General features: G+C 42.4%; 1 protein-coding gene across 2 annotated transcripts in view; it reads left to right on the top strand.

Moving 5' to 3' along the window:
• The first annotated feature begins 1,208 nt into the window (after positions 1–1,208).
• Positions 1,209–25,695, top strand: part of LOC147618370 (7-deoxyloganetin glucosyltransferase-like) — a 71,372-nt gene continuing 46,885 nt past the window's right edge. The window contains exons 1-2 of one of the 2 annotated variants that reach the window (XM_086774807.1): positions 1,212–2,005; positions 2,135–3,240. In XM_086774807.1, coding sequence (XP_086630933.1) covers positions 1,375–2,005; positions 2,135–3,078 — 1,575 coding nt within the window. In that variant the 5' untranslated portion in view covers positions 1,212–1,374 and the 3' untranslated portion in view covers positions 3,079–3,240. Of the gene's footprint in view, positions 2,006–2,134; positions 3,241–25,695 lie in introns of those variants that run through there. The other variant, XM_086774808.1, reaches the window with a different exon arrangement.

The raw sequence follows: 25,695 nt of genomic DNA, 5'->3' as shown, positions 1-25,695 counted from the left end.
CCAAATTTGGTGGCAACTATTGACATGGAAAATATGCAACTAGCCGTGGTGTCTTATTTTCGGAAGTTTCTCCTTTAAAGAAGAAGCGGCCATGGTTCTACTGAAGGATTATGCCGTGGCTCTCAAGAAGAACTATAACAAGCTGCATGATCAGTTAGTCGCCATGATGACATCATACAAAGAGCAGAAGCAAAGCGACAAGAAAGACAAAGGTCGAGATCCTTGCTCACATCAAGGAACTCAAGGCAAGGTCGCTTGGAAGAAGCTAGTCATCATAACCCAGAATTCTTCTCTCGGAAGTCTGCTTGCGACAATCAATCCTCGGAATCCATCTCACAGAAGGCATCATTTATCTTCCACCTTCCAGATCCGTTCTTCCTCTTCCAGGGGCCTGGATGTGCCTGCCATTGGATTTAGAAGTTTTGGCATGAAGGTTTCCGAGGAGGGGCCGCGCGTTGAGCCTCTCCCGACAGTGATCATAACTCCCTCAGGTGTGTTAGATGCTAAGGAGCATCTAACATGGTGCCCATCTCTGGGTAATTGCCAATCGACAAAATGCTAAGGAGCATTTAACATTCCGGAAGGTTGCAAGTTTTTTTTTGGCTTTGAGTCATTGGATTGGGAATCCAACTCATCGGGCATGCCAAGCATAGGCCAGCTTGTGCCACGGGCCAGAGCCGCAAAGTAGCTGGGTAGCTACCCTACCAAAAAGCCGCACGTTAGCACCGCCAATTGTCAGGGCCAGCCGAATGTTAGCCAGAGCACTTTATTATTACAAGAACGAAGCTTCCTTAACACCCAGTCGGCACACCTTATCACTAGGGGAATCACAATACCAAAACGGATACTGCAAGCAAGAAATATAAAAGTACGGATCCTGAACTTTGTCTCTGTATATTCATTTTCGTTCATGTATTTTTTGAAGTAGGGATATCTGTTAAGCCATCGGTGTCTTTGTACCTTTCATTAGGCGATCAACTAAGTAGCTTTCTATAGCTTGTAGTCTGTGTCAAATATTGATCCACCAAATGAGTTTTATAAGGTTTTATTTTTTATTCCTCTCAAATATTGATCGTGTGTACGTGTGGCCACAGCATGACAACGGACTCCGTGTAAACAGAAAAAAAGTGGACACGTATAGAAAGAGAGATAAGCCGTGTTATCTTTACTCGCCATCAGGGCCACTAGAAATTTTCAAAAAGTTATTCCTAAACTTGAACAAGTCAACAGACTCGAACCCTGCCTCTCTTTCGAGACTCTCAGTGTTCTACACAATCTCTCTCTCTCTCTCTCTCTCTCTCACACACGCACACACACACACACGCACACAGAGTGACGGTACCCCCACACACACACAGCCATTATAGCTTGGCCATGGCAACCGAATACTTGCCCTCTAAAGCCGCATCCATGGCCGAAAGCCTGCTAGCCACCCATCTTTCTTCTCCTACCACGAACGAGAACAGTAAAGATGATCATAATAGCAGAAAGCTTCATGCGGTGATGATACCATACCCTGTCCAAGGCCAGATCAATCCCATGGTGCAGCTTGCCGAGGCTCTCATCAACCACAACTTCATGGTCACCTTTGTCAACAATGAGCACAACCACAAGCGCATCCAAGAGAGCCGGCGCTCAAAATCTTCATCCGCTGATACAGCTCATGCAGAAGATCAGTCTCATCTTCGCTTCGTGTGGGTAGACAATGGGTTACCCCTTGATTTTGATTACAGCGACATTCGCTCAGGGATGCCAAATTTCCACGAGGCCTTTGTGAACATGAAAGACCCCTTCAAGGATCTCGTGGAAAGCTTGAATAAGAAGAAACCACCAGTCACTTGCATCGTGCATGGGTTCCTCTGCACTTGGGCTCACCGTATTGCAAAGGAGCTCCACATTCCAAGTGTTTTTCTCTGGGCTCAGTCTGCTGCAGTCTTCTCCATCTACTACCACACACCCAAGCTCGTCTCCAATGGTTTCTTCCCTTACAAAAAGACCCCTCCAGGTATAAGCAATAAAGCTAACCTTTGATAGCGAATAAGAGCACGAATAATTTTCCCTGCATTCCCTTTGTCCTTGCTTTTTTTTTTTCTTTTGTCTTCTTCAGAACAAAATTTTGCTCTTTATGTCACAGGGTGCAATGATCTGGTTTCTTACATACCCGGTGTGCCCCCTCTCTACCCTGCGGACTTCCCCACATTACTCCATGTAGACGACATCTCTCAAATGACCTTTAAGATTTTGAGAGAGCAGTTTGACATACTGGAGAGCTGTGATGCAATTCTCATCAACTCTTATGAGCAGCTTGAGAAGGAATCTTGCGAGGCACTGCAACAAATAGAATTGCCCTTGTCGGTTTCTTTTGTAGGGCCTTTGCTCCCTTCAGCCCTCTTGGTGGATGGCAGTGATATGAAGGACATTAGTGTTGGTGCAAGCTTGCTGCAGGAGAAGAATGACAGTATAAAGTGGCTAGATAGTAAGCGAAAGCAATCCGTGCTGTACATTTCCTTTGGGAGTTTGTTCAACCCTACTGCAGAAGATCTATTGGGCATTGCCTTGGGGATCACGGCTAGCAAGCAGCCTTTTCTTTGGGTGATTAGGCCTAGATCCTCCTTGCAAAATGTATCAGAGATATTACCCAAACATTTCATAGAGGATACTAAGGATTATGGGCTAATTATCCCATGGGCACCTCAGCTGCAAGTGTTGTCCCACCCTTCTGTGGGCGCCTTTCTAACTCATTGTGGATGGAATTCAACATTGGAGAGCTTGAGCATGGGGATGCCCATGATCCCTTTTCCAATTTCTATGGATCAGACTACAAATTGCAAGTTTGTGGTTGACATTTGGAAGGTTGGGATGAGCATCAAGAGGCAAGATGATGGCATGGTGGAAAGTGAAGAAGTGGAGAGGGTTTTGAGGATAGTCTTACAAGAAGACGAAGGAAAGGAGATGAGAAGAAGGGCTGGCAAGCTGAGAGATGCGGCAAGGAGGGCTGTGCAAGCTCAAGGCTCATCCAATGCTCACATGGAGAAGTTTATTGAAGCAATGAGGGGTGCAAAACCCCACGAAGTATAAATGGTTAGGAGGCAGCTTGTGTAGAGACCTGGGTAGAAACGGAAAGACCTTACTTTAGGTGGCAACAAGACTTGCTTGTAGAGTTAGCAAAGGGGAGTCTTTGTAGGTGCCAATGTATGACTTGTTTTAGTCTATTATAGTCTCAAATGGCTATTCGGTCCATTGAAATATGTAGTTGGAATTTTAAGGGTTACGTTTTCACCACCCAATTTCGTGTGTATTGGAATTAACACCAATGTTTATAAGATGAGGTACATAAGGGGTCTCTTATTGTGTTCTAGTGTAAATATACCATATACATTAATAGACGAGTAAAGTTTTAAACTCCAACGTGATGTTTAACATGGATTTGGAGGTTAAAGAGCTATATTTTCCAAATATGCTCTCTCCGCCATGCTAGTGCGCCAACACACGTGTTCGTGTCCATTATTGATAGCTATATTTAGTATATGCTTTTTCTAGAACCCCCATGTTCGTGTTGTCTTTACCCCACACATCGTACTATTCTAGCTTGGCAGAACATTGTTCTCCTACATGCCACCTATAGTCTACTACTGTCCCAGTGTGCACATTGTTGCTCCCTACAAGCCTCCACTCACTTTTGCACTACCAAGAGGGCACCTCTCTACTCTTGCACGGCATCCTATGACCTCGGCACCACCTCGTTGCATTTAAGCATTGCCAAACCTCTATCTTGTGCCTGCTTGGGTGCATCACAATACACCTTTGCCATGTGACCTGTGCTGTCAACCAATGCGATTTACATTGATTATTTTATAACCGTCACCACCCTTGCAGGTGCTCACATATGCCACCCTTTAGATCGCCTTGCGTGTAGCCAGATCATTGTCCTATTGTCCTACTATCGCACGTCCACCGGTGAAATGTATTTTTTAACATCAAGCCGAATAATCACATGAGGTATGAGAGATATCGTATAGGAAACATGCTTGCGGTCACTGAGACCACCTCTAATTATTATACACACAAACATCATAGTTAAATAGTTATTGATGTGCATTTTTTTCGTAGCCAGGGTATGAATAGGTGACAAGGTTGACATACATCTGAACACCTTCCAACTCAATGTTCAATGTTGAACATCAAGTTGAAAGATTATTATACTAAATCAATATTTTAAAGAGAATGTGGGAGAGAGAGAGGGAGAGCTTCAGTTCTTTGCAAGCAAACACATACATATACACACACACACACAAGAGAGTGCAAAACACAAGAGAGAGATGGATGGCTAAATTTTTTTTCTTTCTTCTTCTCTTCTCTACAACCACATAACTAAAACATAAGAGTACATAAAGGGAAAGTACTCTCCTACGGTAACATATAAAATGGTTGGCCTTTAGTGTGAACCCATATGAGCTGGCGTTATAACGATGTCATAACTTTACTACTCTAAAGTGACTGTCACAGCATGTCATCCACTGGCTGCATATCGACCATAATCTCACCAACCATGCCAATGGCATAAGTGTGGAAGCTATCACCTAGGCGGGTCATCAATGTTCGTCGTAGCACTAGTAGAGCTCGATATCTCAACACTCCCCCTTGAGCTAAACTCCACACACTACACTCCAAGTAAGCTCCTAAACCTCTGGAACTTCTCTGTGTTCAATGCCTTCATGAAGATGTCAGCCACCTAATCCTTTGTGCTAACATATACCAGACCTACATCACCTATTAGAACCTTCTCCTTCACACAAAGTGATAGTGCACCTCAATGTGTTTTGTTCTAGCATAGTATACTGGGTTACTAGTAGCTAGCTGTATACTGCTAATGTTGTCACAATAAATAACAACTATCCTATCCACGGGTTACCCATATCACCAAGTAGCTTCTGAAACCAAGCTACCTGACAAGCTGTCATAGCAGCACTCTTGTACTATGTCTCTGTACTTGACAAGGCAACTGTTGGCTTCTTCTTGCTGCTCCAACTCACAAAAACACTCCCAAATGAGAACATAAAACTACTTGTAGATATTCTATTTACAAACCTACCAGCCCAATTAGCATCTATGTGCCCATGTAGCTATGTCTATATACCAGCCTCATAGAAAAGTCCATAATCAATTGTGGACTTTATGTACCTGAGAATCCATCTAGCCGCATCCAAATGTGGCTTCCTATGGGCTTGCATAAACTGACTCACAAGTTCAACAACATACCTCAAGTCTGGCTTAGTAATGGTTGTGTAGATCAAGCTACTTACTATGCACTTGTATGTAGTGGGGTTCTCCAAATGCTCACTTGTATTTGCGGAAAGCTTTGTGTTCTGCTCCAATGACGCTGAAATAGGCTTATACCCTGTCATATCATACTTGGACAACATGTTCAAGCCATATTGCCTCTTCACAATAACAAAATGCCATGAGGTGATCTCACCACCTCTATGCCCAAGAAATCACCCAAATCCTTCATCTCAAAAATGTTTCTTCAAAAACATCCTAACATCATGTATGTCAACATCACTATGACCAGTGATGATCAAGTCATCCACATATATGACTAATAGTATGATCCCTCTATCTGTCTTTTTCACATAAAGTGAAAAATTTGCATTGGACATCTGAGATTTAATGGTAACAAGATTCTCCCCGATCTTGTTTGACTATGCTTTGGGTGCCTACTTCAAGCCATACAAAGCTTTACATAACTTACACACAAAATCTGGCCCGTGCATCACTCTCATAACCTAGTGGTTGCATCATGTAAATATCTTCTTCTTGTTGCAAATCACCATGCAAGAAGGCATTCTTTGCAATCCATCTGATGTAAAGACCAACCCTTTAGTGTAGCCATAACAATGACAGCTCTCACGGTTGTCATTCTTGCAATCGGGCTGAATGCCTCTTTATAGTCAATGCCATACGTTTGCGCATAGCCTTTCGCCACCGATCTTGGCTTATACTTGCTCACCAAACCATCAGCATTATGCTTGACTTTATACACCCACTTACATCCAATTGCCTTCTTTTCCTTAAGCAAAGGTACTAACTCCCATGTTACATTTGTATCCAATGCTGCTATCTCCTCATTCATGGCATCTTCCCATTTCTTATTTTCAAGTGTCTGCAAAAAAAAAGTGGGCTCTAATTCTTGTATTTCTTCAACCATGTAAGCATAATGACGGCATGTATATCCATGATATCTCAATCGATAAATAGGGTTCCTAACCCTCCGTAGGTTTGCGTACGCCTGGATCACTGCAAGGTGTTTTCAAAATAGCCCTCGTTCACCTTACACACTAGGAGTAACCACAGATGGAATGCCAAGCTCCTCATCAAGGCTTTGCTCAAAGCCACTACAGTCACCATCCAAAGGTACTAACTCCCATGTTGCATTTGTATCCAATGCTGCCATCTCCTCATTCATGGCATCTTCCCATTTCTTATTTTCAAGTGTCCGCAAAAAAAAAGTGGGCTCGAATTCTTGTATTGCTTCAATCATGTAAGCATAATGATGGCATGTATATCCATGATATCTCAATCGGTAAATAGGGTTCCTAACCCTCTGTAGGCTTGCGTACGCCTAGATCACTGCAAGGTGTCCTCAAAATAGCCCTCGTTCACCTTACACACCAGGAGTAACCACAGATGGAATGCCAAGCTCCTCATCAAGGGTTTGCTCAAAGTCACTACAGTCACCATCCACATATGAGTGACCTACTGACAAATTATGCACGAAAGGTTGATCTACCTTTTCCTTCCCTTTGCCTTCTTTTTCTTAAGCAAAGGTACTAACTCCCATGTTGCATTTGTATCGAATGCTGCCATCTCCTCATTCATGGCATCTTCCCATTTCTTATTTTCAAGTGTGCAAAAAAAAAGTGGGCTCTAATTCTTGTATTGCTTCAACCATGTAAGCATAATGATGGCTGTATATCCATGATATCTCAATCGGTAAATAAGATTCCTAACCCTCTGTAGGCCTGTGTACGCCTGGATCACTGCAAGGTGTCCTCAAAATAGCCCTCGTTCACCTTACACACCAGGAGTAACCACAGATGGAATGCTAAGCTCCTCATCAAGGCTTTGCTCAAAGCCACTATAGTCACCATCCACATATGAGTGACCTACTGACAGATTATGCACGAAAGATTGATCTATCTTTTCCTTCCCTTTGTGTGATACATGTGTATTTACATCTATTCTCAACCTGCTTGACCATGGGCTAGCATTGGATCCACTACTAGAGGAATCTCTAGGTCCACTAAGCACTTGTGATTGCATGTGGTGCAGCATCAACACTTCTTACATCTACATCTTTTTTTTGCCTTCACTCTATTGGTGCATACTAGCTACTCATCTCGTCAAAAACAATATCTCTGTTTACTCGCATCTCACGAGTGGTAGGGTTATAACATCTATAACCTTTTTGCTCCATAGTACAACCAATAAATATGCATTTCTCTACCTTTGGATCTAACTTTGTTCTCACGTCATCAAGAATATGCACATATGCAATACACCCAAATACTTTCAAGTGAGACACATCCGGTCTTATGTGTGTAAACTTCTGTTTAGGTGTCATACCATGAACAACTACAATGGGTGTACTATTCACATAATGTATGTAACAGTTGCTTTGCTTCTACCCAAAAATAATGTGGCATATTCTTTTCAACCCATTAAGATACGTGCCACTTTTACAATGTGTATGTTTTTTCTTTCTACAACACCATTCTCTTGTAGAGTGTAACTGTATGTAAACTATCTCTTGATTCCCTATTTCCTCAGGAAATCGTTGAACTCATTGGAGAAATATTCTCCTCCCACCATCTGATCTCAGGCATTTTATTTTTTTGCCTTTTTCTTTCTCACAAGGCTTTAAATCTTTGAAAGTGAGCAAACACCTCACTTTTCTCCTTCATGAAGTAAATCCACACTTTCTTAGTGTGGTCATCAATGAATGTAACATAATACCTGCAACCTACAATCATTAGGACTTGTTTGGGGTCTTCTTGGGCCCTTTAATTTGCCCCAAGCCTAATGACAGTCATTAAGGAATGGTGCAATGGGAGAAGGCCATGTGGAGAAAAATGTTGGGTTTCCCTGCCCCTAATATGTAGGGGTCAAACTTGAATCATACGTTTTTTTTTTATAAAGAAATTGGGCTGAAAATGCAAAATCTTTCAATAAAATCAGATTTCCCACCTTTTTTTAATAAAGACAGCTCAAACTGGCATAAATGACCCCACCTCAAAAAGTGGGCTAGGGCCAGAAACGCCCCCCCATCATTATCCCTCATTTAAAGCTACTTTTCCCTCTCCCCACTCCCTCTTCCTCTCTCTAAAACTAGCAATTCGGTTTTGAGTCTCTCTCTAACTAAAAGAATCTTTTTTGGCCTCCTCCCTCCCCATTCTGCCTTCCCCTTCCCTCCTAAAGTTAGATCTATCTTTCTGTGCCTTCTTGGCTATGGAAAGCTTGGAAAACAGTCCACTTTTTCCCCCATCAAGTCCATCCTCTCTTGCTTGCACACATTCTTCACTCTCCTCTTGCTAGCTTATACACATTCTTGACTCCTCTTGCCAGCTTATATGCTCTGCTAGCATTAGGTTGCAGAGATCTTCTTGGCTATGGAAAGCTTGGAAAACAGTCCTTTTTTCCCCATCAAGTCCATCCTCTCTTGCTTGCACACATTCTTCACTCTCCTCTTGCTAGCTTATACACATTCTTGACTCCTCTTGCCAGCTTATATGCTCTGCTAGCATTAGGTTGCAGAGATCTTCTCACACCTACAACTTCATAGCATTTAGCTTAGTCGGTTAGCCAAGCACAATGAGTCGCCGACCTCGTTCAAGGGTGGAGTCCTTTAGCAGCAGCAACGAACAAGACGACACTGGCTTGTGGGTTACAAGCACCTTTGCAAAAGGAATGTGGGTGACGATGCGTCCAAGCACAAGGGGAGCCCACAAAGTCTCTCGCAGATACATAGGGTTAAAGTCACACCATTGGAAGGGTCGCATAGTGGATCTCAAGCAGGGGGCTGACGGAAGCAAGCAGGTGATGATCCAACACGTCTACAAGGCATCGCAACTCCGTGTTGACAATGCCAATCACAAACGCTTTCCTGCAAATTGTAAGTTTTATTTGTGCTTCTTGTTTTATGGGCTGCACTGAGACATGCTAATATCATTTCATGTTACGGAAGCTTGATTTTTTCAAGTGTGTTCTTGTAATGTTCTGTGCAGACATCTTTCCGTCGACATTTGTGGAATGGGAGCCTTTAGAGGCCCTTTCTGGAACCTTTGAGGCGCATCACTTTGAAATCGGCAAGCTACTATATACTGGTTGTTCAACATCAGAGCTTTTAGAGCGCTCAGTTTTCTTCTTTCATGCAGAGTATATTGTACCCACGTCAAGAGATGGTTCTGGGACTCTACGGAGGCTCCCTACACCAAGTCTCATGGACCATGATTGGCCAAAGCCCGACAATACTTTGGTTGCACTAACCAGACATCGGATTGAGATTGATGTGTGCAATGCAATGAAGTGCACCTATGGGTCACATCGTGCGACTCTCACGTTCTTCATGCCTTTACATTTGTTTGTGTTTTTGTTCAAGGAGGCTGATGTTCACCGGACTCCTACAATGTGGATTGCAAAGGGAGGCACAGTAATGAGTGCCTTTTTGCCACCTTCGTGGGATTTGAAGGTTATTCAACATCAGGGTGACAAGATAAAGTGCATGGTGGTGTCGGAGAAGATGGTCGTTCGGTACCAGCTTGGAAAGCAACAACTCTCTATTATCTTTCCTTACAGACGTTGGAAGCTGACTGGAGGCGAATGGCAAGCACTCGATTCGGACATCAACGATGCAGAACAGCTTGATGTACATGTTAGCACGCAAGCTGATGTGTGGGATATCGTAGTAAATGCTGATTGGAATATGGCGAACCTAAGGGAGTACTTAGGCCTTAGGTTTGCACTGAAAGGTGACTTTTCATTTGTGATTGATAACACACCTCTACGTAAGAGGAAAGAGGCATCTTACTTTTGTAAAAGCATTCCCTTCCCCAGATGTATCCATATCAAGCAAGCTATGTAACAGATTTTGAGAGATTAATTCAAAACATTTTTGGCTACTCGCAATTTGCGTTCAATTTTGTGCACTTTTAAGTTTTGTCGCGTGTTTTTATTTTTTTGGAGGTTTTAAGTGAGTTTTTAAACATAAAAAATTTTTTAAAGACCTCTTTATAAGTCACTTTTGGCCACTTTGAGTTCATCTCCTCACTCTCGGCATCTTTGCGGTCCCCTCGCCTTCTTCGCTACTCAAGCATGGCCACCCCCGCCCAAGCTCTCCTATCTCAATTGCACAAGCTTGACCTCGATCACTTGATCGAGAAGCTTGCACCCATCTTTCAGACATCTATTGACATGGAAGGCACCGCCGAACTCCATAATGACGTGTTTGGGGCGTTCACTAGCTACATGGACACATACATGGCTGAATATTGTGTCAACTTTGAAGACGAGGAGGGAACTTGGGTGCCTGTGGATCTTATCAAGCATACCTACAAAGCGGACAAAAATTTCAGGTTTAGGCTTGCAAGATTCCTCAAAGGCCTTAGTAGCGCATATCTAAGGGAGGAGGAAGAAGATAACCTCGTAGGTCTTGGAATGGGCAACATTGGCACAAGTTTTTTGAGGTGGGACATGACTCTTGCCCTCCTGATCTTAGAGGGAACAGAGAAAAGCAAGGGAAAGAGGAAGGCCACTCCTCCAAAGAAAGCCACACCTTATCTCTTGATCAAGGAAGCTGACCCAAAGGAAGAGATTGTCACCCCAGTGCAAGAAGCATCTCTTGCACTTGTGACTCTGGCGGAAGAGCCGCAAGCTGAGGCTGTGAAACGGGACATCGAAGGGGACGATGTCATGGATGAAGTTCCAGAGCTCGAAGTGCGAACTCTACACCCCATCATAGTAGAAGGTGTAGAGTTCTTATTTTTGGATGACATCGCCCATGTCCTTGGGCTACACCAGGATGAAACTCTCTCAGTCATTGCTATGTACGCGGGCATGCGAGACACATAACAGCCGTCCAAAGATGATGACATCCACATTGACTTCAGTTCCGCAGATGTCACAAAGGTGCTTGCGCTCCCGGAAAATCATGTCTCAATAGAGTCCCTTGTGGCAGAGACTCTTGTACAAATATCCCAGTGCAAGGATTTCTACGAGAGTGTGCCAGAAACTAGCTTTGCCCCTCACAAGCCGCTTGCCATTTCGGATTCTGTCAGCCTCGGGAGCATCAATATTAGTGATGCAGACCTTGCGGATCATGATGATGCCACTGAGGTAGTACACCCAATTTCTTCCCTTCTTAATTTGTAATTTTTTGAAGTCAACTCATTCTTCTATCTACTTTGTAGACCGCAAGAGAAATGGACTGGTTCGCAAGCCGAAAGGGTGGAGCACGAAAGGAGGTGGAGGGGAAAGATGCTGCGCTATGGCACTACATCCCGAGCTTCAATGCCGAGATGCTTCGCGTAATTCACAACGACTTTTCAAATGATGCGCAAGCTGAATTTTTGAAGTGCAGAGCCCTAAGCGCCGTCCTGTCTGAAGCCCCTATAGCCCAAAATGCCCATAAATGTATTCTTGTAAATAGGGAAGCAGCTATCTATAGCTTTGGTGATAAAGGTGCAGGGTCTTTCCTAGGATTTTGTGGCCTTAGCCTTGGACAAGGCATCACTGATGCCAAAGAGATAGCCGAACGCATTGGTGACAAACCATCAGTAAAGACTCTCACCCACGAGGCTTTCACCAAGCTCATCAAGCGAGTTGGCTAGATCCAATGTAATCATTTGCCTTCTGTGAAAATCAAACAATTAATGACATCAAGATGTTTTTCGAGCTGATTTTAAGTTTTATCTTCTTGATGTGTTTATATGTTGTTGTCGTGTCCTGTCATGATGTTTCAATCAATTTTTGTGAACGCTCGTCTGTGAAAATCAAACAATTAATGACATCAAGATGTTTTTCGAGCTGATTTTAAGTTTTATCTTCTTGATGTGTTTATATGTTGTTGTCGTGTCCTGTTATGATGTTTCAATCAATTTTTGCGAACGCTCGTCTGCCACCGCCCGTCCGACTTTGGCTCGACTCGACGGGCCAATTTCTCCCGCGTATGGCCCCAGAAGGGTATATCAGCTGTGCGGGGTGCGCCGGGGCCGAGGGGGGGGGCCGGTGGTCGCTCCGTGGAGCCTGTGTGCCACGGAGCGACTTTTGGCTGTTTGACCAGGTCAAACAGCCAAAAGTCGCTCCGTGGCACACAGGCTCCACGGAGCGACCACCGGCCCCCCCCCTCGGCCCCGGCGCACCCCGCACAGCTGATATACCCTTCTGGGGCCATACGCGGGAGAAATTGGCCCGTCGAGTCAAGCCAAAGTCGGACGGGCGGTGGCAGACGAGCGTTCACATGAGGTCGAATGTACATAGCGACAACAATTACATGCAAAAGACTACAATTACCTTGACAAGACAACAATCACTTGCAATAGAAAATAACTTTTTTGAAAATAGACATGGTTTTTCATTAATCAAATTGAGATTACAAAACACAGTTTGTTGCATTACAAGGCTTCCCCTATCTAGTGAAAGAGAGCTTCCTCTCCACGGATACGCCTAGCTAGATGAAGATCAGATGGCTTCACAGTGACACGTTTTGCATGCACCATGCACAAAACCGCGTCTTGGAAAAGCGAAACCAAAATATCCTCGGCACCTTGTTGCAGAGCGCCTAGTGCCGCCGCTTGCACACGATTGACATCCCGGCGCTGGTCGTGGATAATCTCTTTGACGAGACGCCCAAAAGGTGCCTTTGGAATAATTGGTGTGCAGGTCTTTTGATATTTGCGAATTTCTCTAAGGGCAACTGTCCCTGGTCTCCACCTTTGCTTCTTCTGCGTTGTTGGGGGCGGTGGTGCTTGCGCGTGGCGAGTCCAAGCTGGCGTGTCATTTTTAAACTTCTGTCGCTGCTCTTGGAAGTTATCGGAAGGGAGTTTTGAGCGTTTAGGAATGGTTTTCCCCTTCTTAGCCTTTGCAGGTGTTGGAGTTTTCTTTGTCTTTGCAGATGGAGTCTTCGGAGCTGCTCGCTGCTCTGCCTCCTTCCTTACTCGCTCCTCTTCATCTTTCCTGTCTTTTTCCTCACGAAGCCTCCGTGTGTTTGCTGCCCTGGCTTCTCGTTCAAGCTTCTGTCTCTTATTTTCTACTTCCTCAGCTGAGAGTTTTCTCTTTCCTTTACCAAGTGCACGAGCCAAGACTCTGTCTAGCATTGCATTGACAATCCTATTGCTCGGCAGGTGCTCCCTTTCTACTGTGTCTTCATTTCTCCTCTTTGTATATTCTGCTCGAAGACTTTGTATGGCCGCTTCCAAAATTGTGTCATCTTCGTATCCGGCCATTCGCAGGTCAGCAACAAATCCGTGAGCTTTTCTGTTAAGCCAATCCTCCTCCGCAGCAAAGAATGCTATTCTTCTCTTGTTGCTTGCGGCGGCCTGAGCTTCTTCTACAGCCTTCTTATCTGCCTCCGCCTTCCTAACTGCCTTGTCTTCTTCCTCCTTCTTGGCAGCCTCATCCTCCTGTGCTTTCTTTGCTGCCTCGTCCTGTTGAGTTCTGACCGTCTCTTCGGCTTCTTTTCTTGCTCTCTCAGCTGCCTCCATGTCCTCTGCTTCTTTGTGTAATCTCTTCGCTTCTTGGGCTTCTTGGGCCTCTTGGGCCTCTCGCTCAAGCCTCACACGCTCAGCTTCCAGATCCACTTGGGCTTGTGGGTAAATGTTTGGGATTGCAGTTCTATGTGCCACTGGTAAGGGCCCAAGGTCTTTGAAAATGTCATCCTGCGTATTGGAGGGAGGATCATTTGGGGGCTCCATGTGCGTGAGATATTACTGCACGAGCGAGAGAGAGAGAGAGAGAGCGCGCGCGAGAGAGTCAAGGGGAGAGGAAGAGAGAGAGCTCACAAGTCAAGACTTTTAAAAATGACTATAAAACTCATTGATATTTATAGGAGGCCAAAATTACAAAAAAGTCAATTTACAAAATGAACGCGCCAAAAAGTGGCGAACAAGAATTATTGGGTGGGTAACCACACACGGCCATTTCTTAGTCGACCACTGTGCCATTGCCTCGCTCTTTCACGTGCCATTGACGCATTGCACCCTTCTCTTTTGCCTTGCACCTAACACCTTCATGATTTTGCGCCTCAAAGACAAATTTCCGGCTCGCTTTTGGGCCTTTCTCCCAGTAAGTGCACGGTAAAACCAATTGAACATTTCCTGAAACGCATTGCTGCGAACCTTGCCACCACCATGACCCGTGTTCTTAAAATAGGCCGCCTTGGCTTGGTAATGTGATCGTTCCATGCCTTGGTTGCTCCAGAGTGCAAGAGACCCATATTCATCTAGAAAGAAGGAACTGTGCGCATAGAGAATATGCATGTAGTGTGTTATATGAGTTTCCCCCCAAGCATCGATCATTTCTTCTGTGAATCTGTCAATCGAAGTCTTGAATGTAGCTATCTCTGCTTCATCAAGATACGGGCGCTCAAGAAGCCTCATCATCTCATCACAAGCTTCCCACACATGTGCACGCTTCAATCCTAGTGTCGCCTCATTGCCTCGATAGGTTGTTACATCACAAATCTGCTTCCATAATTCAAAATGTGTATGGCTTTGAGCCTCACCATAGTTTGAGAGCAGGTGTCTTGCTTTTGCACCACCCATACATATCTTATTAGGGTTATCTTGGGTACTTGATGGGTTTTTGCGATCCTTAGAGAGGGTGACAGCACCTGCGTGAAGCCCCACGGATGATAAAACAACTTCAAGCTCTTGGATGCCCTGTTCTCGCCGTGACTCTGGCTCCATGTTCCAAGCATAATTGATGTGGAGCATCAACAATTTGTCCAAAATTCTAAGTCTTGCGTGCAAGGTACACACATGTACTCGCGACAGTGGAATTGAAAGAATAGGGTTCCAAGTAGCATCCTCCTCTGCGCGAGATGGTGCCTTGCTTTGATTGCAGCTCATAATTCCATTGAGCCAGACGTGCATACCCTTCCCTTTTTGTAATTGATTTGAGCCCTTTGCACTTGCCTGCTTACGACCTTTCACCTTGGTTGCTTGTTTGGCCTTCCCCACTGCGACACTTGGCATCCTTGGATGACAACAAAAGATGCATGGAAACAAAGTGTTAGCACCGCTTTTAGTTCCCAACATGCATTTGAGGGTCTTGAGATCACCACCAAGGTGCCACTCTATTTCAAAGTGACCAGTGCCAGGCACATGCAAGACTTCACCATTTGATTGCCTGTGTATCACTCCTTGAATACCTGTACGGGTGAAGTACCACCTCAGACTGTCATGGTCCTCGTGCGGAAGGGTCCATGCCGCCTGCCACCATATGTTCTTCTCAGACTGCACTCCAAAGTAATCTTGCTTGCGTCGCTTTGTGTGCAAGTTATTCTCCGCATCACCTGTTTCATCTTCGCCGTCTAAGCTCTTTCGCTTCAATGCCCTGCTCATGAGTGTCAGACTTGTACGTTCCACCCTTTGGCCCTTTACAACCTGACATTCATCCAATTTGAGGACAAATATAGCCTTTCCATCCGTCTCCTCTAATGTCATATCATAAAACTGAATCATAGCTCGTTGAAGCGCCTCCACCTCGACGTAAACATTGTTAAACTTGTTGTAAGCAAAATCTTTTGAATTTGACATTGGCATGCTACCATCCACCCATCTGTAGCCGCCTAGCAAGTCGGCAATATTGTTGTTTGCTGACTTCCTTGCCATAACTATACTGTATGGTGTTGGAAGTATAGATCGTGTCATTCCTTTGCCTCGTAGACGTGCTGTGATGCAAGTATACAAAGCCCTGTATCCCTTATCACTGATACCTGCTGTGTCGCACACAGTGAGCATGTCAATGGGACTGACAATCTGCTCGAATTCCTTGAGAAAATACTTTTGAATCCTGTCACGCAACGCACCATTTACTGGATTGGTTATCATATTGATTACTTTCTGCTCTGGAATAATGTGCTCAAGGATAGACTCCTCAGTATTGGAACAACCTAATATTGCTTTAGCACATTCCCTGGACATCACATAGTTCAGAGTCAATGACATAACTATATGAAAAAGGAATGTAATGCTAGTTTTGAAGCTGTGATTACCTTGTTTGACGCACACGTCGCTTGCGAGCCCCCCCATCTTTGGAAAGAAGACTCAGAGGCTTGCGCTTTCGCTGCCTTGCATTATATCCCACGGGGAGGTGAGTGAAATGATCGACACGTCGGCGAAGGTTCCGAGTTGAGTTTCGAAGACGGAGATAGTTCTCTATAGCTCGATCCCTCCTTTCCACACCTTTATCAAGCTTCATCTTCTGCTCTGCATCCTCCTTCTCTAGATCCTTGACTCGAGCCAGCATATGTTCTTTTGTGGCCATGAAAGTTGACGCACATTCTTCCTTTTCTGCCTTGCATAATTTTAGAAGCTTCCTGAGGTGATTTTGATTTGAGAGTTCCTGCAAGTACAAAGAATAGAGCCTCTGACAGTACCCTAAGAAACCATTATAACCATCACCCAAGAAGCGTACGACCTGCGTGATATTACGAAAAGGGGGAGGTGCACCAGTCTGTGGATCAAGGGGATAAATGCTTCCATCAGTCCAAAGATCAATGGCTTTTGCACCTTGAAGTCGTAGCACCTCAGCAGGAATACATCCCTTCGTTCGATTACTTCACATTGTGGCATACTCCTCGTCTAAGTCCACGTGCAAGTGAAACTTTGATTGCTTGTTGGTGATTTCCCGTAGAGCCATTGTACCTAGCAAATGGAGATGGAGATGTAGATGGATACAGAGATGGAAATGTGGATGGTGATGGAGATGGAGATGTAGATGGATACAGAGATGGAAATGTGGATGGTGATGGAGATGATGGAGATGGAGGATGGAGGTGGAGGATGGAAATGTGGATGGTGATGGAGGAGATGAAGATGGAGATGGTGATGGAGATGGAGGTGGAGGAGATGCAGATGGATATAGAGAAATGGAGGCCTTGAGGAGATAGATATGGAGAGCTTGCTAGTGATGGAGATGGAGAGCTTCAGCTTGCAAGGATGTGTAGATCTGTACCTTCACAGGAGGGGATGGTGAGCTCTTCCATGAGAGCTGGTGGAGAGGATGATAGATATGGAGAGCTTGCTAGTGATGGAGATGGAGAGCTTCAGCTTGCAAGGATGTGTAGATCTGTACCTTCACAAGAGGGGATGGTGAGCTCTTCCATGAGAGCTGGTGGAGAGGATGATGGAGTAGGAGGTCCAGATCTGCAGGCCATGGCTCCTAGAGAGAGAAAAAGAAGCCCTTACCCAAGTAAAACACCCTAAACGCGTTTTAGAGAGAGAGTGTAGAGAGAGTGGGATCTGCAGCACCTCCAAAAAGGGAGGGAACAAAGTGACGAAAATTTTCAAACATTCTTTGTGAAAGGTACTTCACTACAAGACAAAAAGGCATTTAGGTCCATATTCCTTCCCAAGGACAGAAGATCTAATGATTAGATTACCTTTAGGCCTATTTTCTTTTTTGTAGAAAAGGAAAAATGCATTTTCAGGCCTAGGCCACTAGCTTGGTCAAAGCTTGATTAGCATTTTAAGCATTTCACTAAGTGTCCAAATAAAAGGGCCCAAGAAGACCCCAAACAAGTCCTAATGTATTGCAGTCATGGCCAGTCCCCATACATTTGAATGTATGACATCTAATGGCATTGCACTAATATGCTTTTCATGTGGGAAAGCATGTTTGGTCTGCTTACCAAGCTGGCATGCTTCACATACTTTCCTTAAACTTTGGCAAACTTGCAATAATATTTTGAACCTACATAGACTTCAGTTGTTGTACATTCACATGACCAATACGCTTGTGCCATATGTCAATATTTGCAATGACACTTGTTCCATGCACAAACATGACTGTCTTTACTTTAGACATGTTCACATCCAAAATAAATGTCTTACCATTTCTGTTACCCTTTGCAACCAAGCGGCACTGATTTTTGAAGTCTTCCACAAAACATTGTTGAGGATTAAACCTCACTTTGTAGACCCTGCTCAACCATCTCTCTAATAGAAACTAAGTTCTTTGTAATATTTGGAACATGAAGTACATCTACCAAGTACTTCATTTTGCCATCCTACATAGATAATGGCACTTTACCAGCATGCGCAATGGGATGCGCAATATCATCACCTGTCTTAACATAACCTGGTTTTTTCATTTTTTGCATGTCTCTAAACCACTCAGCATGACTGGTCATATGGTTAGAGGCACTAGAATCCACATACCATGTATCTTGATATCCTGACACATCTCCTGTTATGGAATTGAGCATGTGTTGCATCACAAATAGCTGCTCACTTCTGTCATCACCTCCATAGTTGTCTTGTTGCAACTCATTAGGAAGTGAATGGGGTCTTCTTGGGCCCTTTAATTTGTCCCAGCCTAATCAAGGTGATTAAGGAATAGCCAAATGGGGGATTGCCATCATGTGGACTGAAATGTTGGGTTTTTAAGAGAGGTGTAAGAGTGGTCAAAGGGTGCACTTTTTTCCCCAAAAAGGGGAGGGGGGGACAATTTTACAATTTTCAGACCTCCATAACTTCTACATACAAGCTCCGATTTGAGCGGAGATTACAGATCCATGATCTATGCATCAAGAGCTTTCCATAGATATGTTACATGATATGGTTTTATCTGCTAGATTTTAAATTTCATTTTCCCCCCAAAATTCAAATTCGAATAAAGTAGCCGTTTTGAAGCTTCTAATTAAAAAACGTTTCTTCTTAAGAGAAAAGGTTTGACTCCCTTAAACTGCCAAATAAAAGGGTCCAAGAAGCCTTCCATTGAGGTCCTAATGTTTGACTTTTAATGGCATTTTGCTTTTTATAGCAGTCCTTTGTCGTGTGCCCTGGTTTTCCACAATAATAGCACTCTACGCTCTTGTGAATCATTGCACTGTTGTCCAGAATTCTGATTTCCTTGTCGGCCACCACCTTGGCCTCGACCATGACCACGATCTTTACCTCTGCCTCTACTTGAATCGAAGTAGAAGAAGCCTTGTTCTGATGTGTTCTTGCTTTGTGAAGAAGAGTCCTTACCTAAAGACTTTTCTTCTATGATCAACATAGACACCAAGTCCCGAAAGTTGGGAATATTCTCCCCTAAAAGACTATATTAGGGAGTTTGGAAAATCCCAATTTCCATTTTACAAGATCAAAAAATGGGGGCATGGTGAATCTTTTTAAGATTTTGTCAAAACCCCCTCATGTGTCATATCGTTAGAAAGCTCTTGTTGAAGAGTAGATTCTAAATCCACATTGTCTGACATATTTGGAATTGGTATGGTCAAGATACATCAAAAATTAGATTGAAAGAAAATTTCAAAAGTAACGGGATTTTTCCAAACTCCCTAGTATGGTCTTCTGATTGCAATGGAGATCTTGAATGGCTTGGACTCTTTGCCAAGCCCATTTAAACAAACACTTACCAAGTCATCATCTTCCACTGATACATTGATAGACCCAAGGGATTCAACAATGCCCTTGATCTTTAAAACATACTTATTGATAGACATGCTTTTCTTTTCCACAGTATGCAGCTCTTGTTTTAGGTGTAATTTTCTTATCTTTGTGTTCGTCTGGAACATCTGCACCAGGTTTTGCCATGCAATCTGGAGTGTTGGCATCCTATATGTGTCTTATCATCGTGTTTGTGATACTAATTGAAAGCCAATTCATATTAAGCTTAATCTTATACTAATTAAACATGATTAATGTGATTAATCTAAGGTGGATGTAATCTAAGTTTATTCATGATGATGAGTGTGTGCAATGGACTCAAGTACAATTAGGTTACAAGATTAAGACTTGTACTCATAGAGGCTTGAGATGTGTGCAAGCGTGTCATAAGAATATATTTTAAGTCCTCTTTAAGAATATTTTTTTCCCCTCTTCAGTAATTTGGGGATACCTAGGTTCCTCTTGCGTCATGCCAGCTAGGTTAATATCGTGGGTGACACTACTATAAATATTAATATGTGCGGTATATGACGTATGCTTGGGACCGTCTATGATTATTTCAGTTAGGTTTGTATGGCAGGGTGATTCCTGGGGTACTTACGCCTGGTAGCCATGAGTTGGTGATGGTTTGTGCCTGCTTAATATTTGTGAGATTAATTTAATTATTAATTGGGCTTATATTTTCAGGTGATGAAGATTACGAGGGGATTGATGAATAATGTCGAGGAGAATGTTTTTTATGTGCATCATATTTATTTTTACAAGCGTAGCTTGTAACCTTAGTAGTTGATTTTTCATTTTGATACATTGAAAAAAATACATTTATAATGTTGAATTTATTAAAGCCTAAAGGCTTTACCCTAGCCCCAATTTTTGGGACATTCTATTTTTGTTGTGGAAGAGTGTCGTGCTCTCAAAAAGCACACTTTGTATATTTTTGGGGGCTATGGCCTATCTTTGATTGAAAGCTAATAAAAATACTCTTGTGTGGGGAAGGCCACACATAAGGGGGGGAAGATTGTACCCAGCGTGTTTGTCTTGGAGCTAAGTATTATGTTTGCTATGTTTTTGTTCAATTTATTTGATTTTGTTGAAACCTGCAAAGCATGTGTTTTCATGGTTGAATTTATGTGTTGAATTTCTCAAGTGTTCCACAAGCTATCCTAGAGAACGATTCCGTTTTCAGTGGTATCAGAGCTTGGGCTAGGAGATTTGTGGAAAGGTGGGAAAGATCTTCATCAACACAACTCTTAAGAAAGTTGTAGGCTTTTAACCGGTGGGCAAAAGAAGGGTTTGTAGTCTTTAACCAAAAATTCAAATTCTCAAACTAGCTCTACTTCTCAAACCCACTTACCTCTTCCCAAAACCATTCTTCTTCATCAAAAAGTGGTTTTGCTCAAAGCTTCATGAATTTCAAATCCAACGGTATAGATGGATTTCCCATAGCCAAAAACCTCATGTGATGTGCTCAGTTTTTGCAAAGGTTCAAGGTAGAAGCAATCTATAATGGACGGACTGCATGCTGTGTGAGTTTTAGCCATGAGAAATAAATAAAATCAAGCCAAAGTGATGCGCTGATTTGCAGCCTCACGGGCGAAAAACGTGGAAGAAGAAGACCAAAACTCAATTAAGCTAATTGCTTAATCTCAATTAAGCCAAATCCTCATTTTAACCCGATTCTACTTTTCCTAAGCCCAATGCATGTCACATCAACTTTTGCAGCTTTCACACTACCTATTTTCCTATTTCAAGGGAAATTCCAAAGAATTGCAATTTTCAGATTTTTGGGTGCAGAAAATTGATTTTTCAGGGCTCAAAGAGGCTTAAAAAGACCAAATAAATGCCAGAAAATTCTAAAATAATTTCTAAAAATTTCTAAAAACTCTCAAAAATTATTACAGAGATTTGGCCAAGTTTTCAAAATTATTTGAGTAGTGTTCAAGGTGCAAAAAATTATTTCTTCAGCATTTCGACTAGCCCAAGTCTCCTAAATCACTCGAAATTGCTCGGGACTTGTGCGAAACGAAGGGAATTCGACCCAACCATTGAACCAAAGTCTTTGTTCAGTTTTAACACAAATCGAATTGCGAGAGAATTGAGATAAGTACAATCATTTGCTTTATTTACATACATCAAATAATATCAATTTTACTTATTTACATTGTTTGCATGAGCACTATGGCAAATTTTCCTATTTTACCTTCAATTCAAGAGCAACTCCAATCTCTACAACAACAAATTGTAGAAGAGAGAGAGATGCGAATTGAATTGGAGCGACAGCTCACGAGTCGAAGGCGTAAGCGTGACTCTTTGCCATCTTATGATGACGAAGACGACATCATTCAAAGAGCTGTCAATGCTACATCTCAAGCACAAAATTCACGAAAAGATTCTAAAATCAGTCGTAAAGCTTTTTCATTTCAGAATTATGATGGCAAGAAAGATGCTCGAGTCCTTTTGGCATGGCTTAGTCAATTGGATGACTACTTTGCGGGGGAGAAATTTTTCGAGAAGGACAAGATCAAATGTGCGGCTAATCACATGGTGGATAGCGCAGCTTTATGGTGGAGCGTCATCAAGCAAGGACGTGACAAACCGGATTCATGGAAAAGGTTTCAAAGGCTAGTAAAAAAGCATTTCTTACCTTCACAATTTAAATCTAAAACTAGGCATCAATGGGATACATTGCATCAACTTGAAAAAGAAAGCATGTCTCAGTATGTGGAGAAGTTTTAGAATACATTACTACAGGTACATTACTACAGGTATAGGTTGTGGAGAAAGTTTTAGAATACATGTCTCAGTATGTGGAGAAGTTTTAGAATACATTACTACAGGTACAGGTTGTGGAGAAAGTCAATGAGAAGGACCAAAAGAGGAAATTCATTTCGGGCCTTAAGTCTACAATTAGGGCCGATGTGAATATGTTTAGACCTCATTCACTTTCTACAGCTATATCTTTGGCAACAAATTCCGAATGCAAAAATGGTTTTCTTAGAGAGGCCAAGTCATTTGAGAGTAACCACTCTAAACCTTTTCATGCTTCAAGAAATTTTCATAAGCCAGGGTTTGACAAAGGCAAGGAGATGGTCAAAGACGAATCAAATTCAAAGAAAGTCAACGGTGGCAAGTCCAAAGGTCCTCAAATCAAATTTTTTCGATGTCATAAATGACATATAGCACCAAATTGCCCAGAACATGCAAAGAATCTGACACCTGTGGCACGAGTCAATATGCTTGAAGGGGACGACAATGAAGATGAATCGCTCAAGCAAGAGGGTAAATCTGACCCCGACTATTCAGAAGCAGAAGGTAAGCCTCAAGCTCATTCGCTACTCAAAATAAAAGGAAAAATTAATGAGCATGAAGTTATTGTTTTGCATGACGATGGTAGCACTCATGACTTTATTTTTGAAAAGGCAATTAGAGCTTTAAACATTCAACCTTCACCTACACATTATAGAGTTAAAGCTGCATTTACTGGAACCAAGTATAATTGCATGCAAGAGGTAAAAGGTTTAACTTTAAGCATCAATTCTTTAACAGAAAAAAGGGATTTCTTAGTTGCACCTTTACAAGGCGTAGATGTAACATTGGGTATGCCTTGGAGACATATGTACAACCCTATTATAGACTATAATACACATAGCATTTGTGTAAGGAAGGACAATGAAAATATTTTCCTCCAATGTCTAGTCAAAGGATAGACGAGCCTTTTATTGAGTCATACTCAAGCAAAGCGAGCTCTTAGGAAAAGGGAGAAGACTTATATGGTTTGGGTTAACCAGCTTAGCGCTGAGTTTAACACATCCAAAAGTCCAAAACTTGATCCTTATATCTCCAAATTCAGGGATTGTTTTATGGAAGATTTACCTCCAGGATTACTAAGTCTAGGCCTGAAGACCATGGTATTGACTTATTGCCAGGCAACTCTCCACCTTGTAAAGCTCCTTATAGAGTCAACAATTTAGAGCAAAAAGAAATCCAAAAACAAATCGAGGATTTGTTAGAAAGAGGCCTTATTAGACCTAGTAGTTCACCCTTTGGAGCTCCAGTCCTTCTTGTTAAGAAGAAGAATGGAACTTTCCGAATGTGTGTTGACTACCGAGCATTGAACAAAATCACTGTCAAGAACAGATACCCTATCCCTAGGGTAGATGACTTACTTGATAAGCTTAGAGTTTCAAAGGTCTTTAGCAAGATTGGCTTAAAGTCTGGTTATCATCAAGTACGCATGACTAAGTCAGACATATTCAAGACTGCATTTAGAACCCAGACTGGACATTATGAGTTTTTGGTTATGCCATTTGGTTTGACCAATGCTCCAGCTATATTCAGTCGTATGATGAATCGCATTTTCCTAAAGTTTCAAAGCTTTGTTGTGGTGTTCTTTGATGATATTCTTGTTTTCAGCAAGAATCGTCAAAAGCATGAGCAACACTTGGAGCAAGTGTTTAACCTTTTGAGAGAAAATGAATTGTATGTCAATCCTAAAAAGAGTTCTTTCTTTCAAAAAGAGATTGAATACTTAGGTCATATAGTGTCAGCTGAAGGAATCCGTGTGGATCCTAAGAAGATTGAGTGTATAGCCTCTTGGCCTACACCTCGAGACATTCATGACCTTAGATCTTTTCTAGGTCTATGTAGTTACTATAGGAAGTTTATCAAGAATTTCGCTTATATTGCACATCCTTTGACGGAACTTCTCAAGAAAACTACATTTTTCCATTGGACCAAAAGTCAAGATAAATCTTTTCTAGTACTCAAGGATGCATTAACTCATGCACTAGTTCTTACACTACCCGACTTTTAAAGACCATTCTTTGTGGTAGTAACTGATGCTAGTGGCAAAGGTTTTGGTGTTGTGCTTATGCAAGACAACCATCCTATTGCCTATGAAAGTCGAAAGCTAAAACTTGCTGAAACAAATTATAGTACATATGACAAGGAATTAGCAGCAGTTGTGCATGCCTTGAAGATTTGGAAGCATTACCTAATGGGTTCAGAATTTCTTATTAAGACTGATCAACAAAGCATTAGACATTTGCTTTCGCAACCCCTTATTTCAGATAGGCACATCAAATGGGCATCTTTCATACAAAGTTTCCAACCCATGATTTAATACCAACCTGGAAAGGAAAATGTTGTTGCCGATGCTTTAAGTAGAAGACCACATATCAACAACATTTCTGCTATTGAAAGTGAACCATTTGTACTTATGAAAGAAACTTATGAAGTAGATCGAGATTTTTCTGAGATATGGATCGAATTGCGTGAAAACAATTGGACTCCTCAAGAAAATTATTCTCATAACGATGGCTATCTTTTCTTTGAGAAAAGATTATGTGTTACTCAACCCTATAGACAACTTGTCTTGGAAGAGATGCACCAACCACCATTCATGGGACATAGAGGAGTTTCCGCAACACTTCAAGTAGTTTCTCGAGAATTCTTTTGGCCTCATTTGAAAAATGATGTAGCAAAATTTGTAGCTAAGTGTAACATTTGTCAAGCAATTAAAAGCTACAAAGGCAAAGCTTTTGGATTGCTTATGCCTTTACCCATTCCTGACCGACCATGGGAACAAGTGTCTATGGACTTCATTACAGGCTTTCCTACTATACTTAATCATCATGACATGATTTGGACAATAGTGGACAGGTTTAGTAAGCAAGCCTATTTCATTCCATGTAAAAAGACACTGACTTCTCAGCAAGCTGCGACCATATTTGTCAAGCAAATATTTGTTCATCATGGTCTACCCAAAGTGATAGTTTCTAATAGAGATTCTAAATTTTGTAGTCACTTTTGGATTGCTCTTTTCTCAAACTTAGGCACTAAGTTAGATTTTTCTACGGCTTTTCATCCTGAATCAAATGGACAGACCGAAGTCACGAATAGCACTATCTTGGATATGCTTAGAGCCTATGTTTCCTAGCAACCTAGTTCATGGGATAAGTACATACATCTACTCCAATTTGCTTATAATAATACTCCTCATTCTGCTACTACTGGTCGAGCACCA

This window comes from Cibotium barometz, chromosome 35, assembly GCF_041138505.1.
Source record: "Cibotium barometz isolate CiBa-2024 chromosome 35, ASM4113850v1, whole genome shotgun sequence".
NCBI lineage: Eukaryota > Viridiplantae > Streptophyta > Polypodiopsida > Cyatheales > Cibotiaceae > Cibotium > Cibotium barometz.
This window is presented reverse-complemented; position numbering and strand designations above follow the sequence as displayed.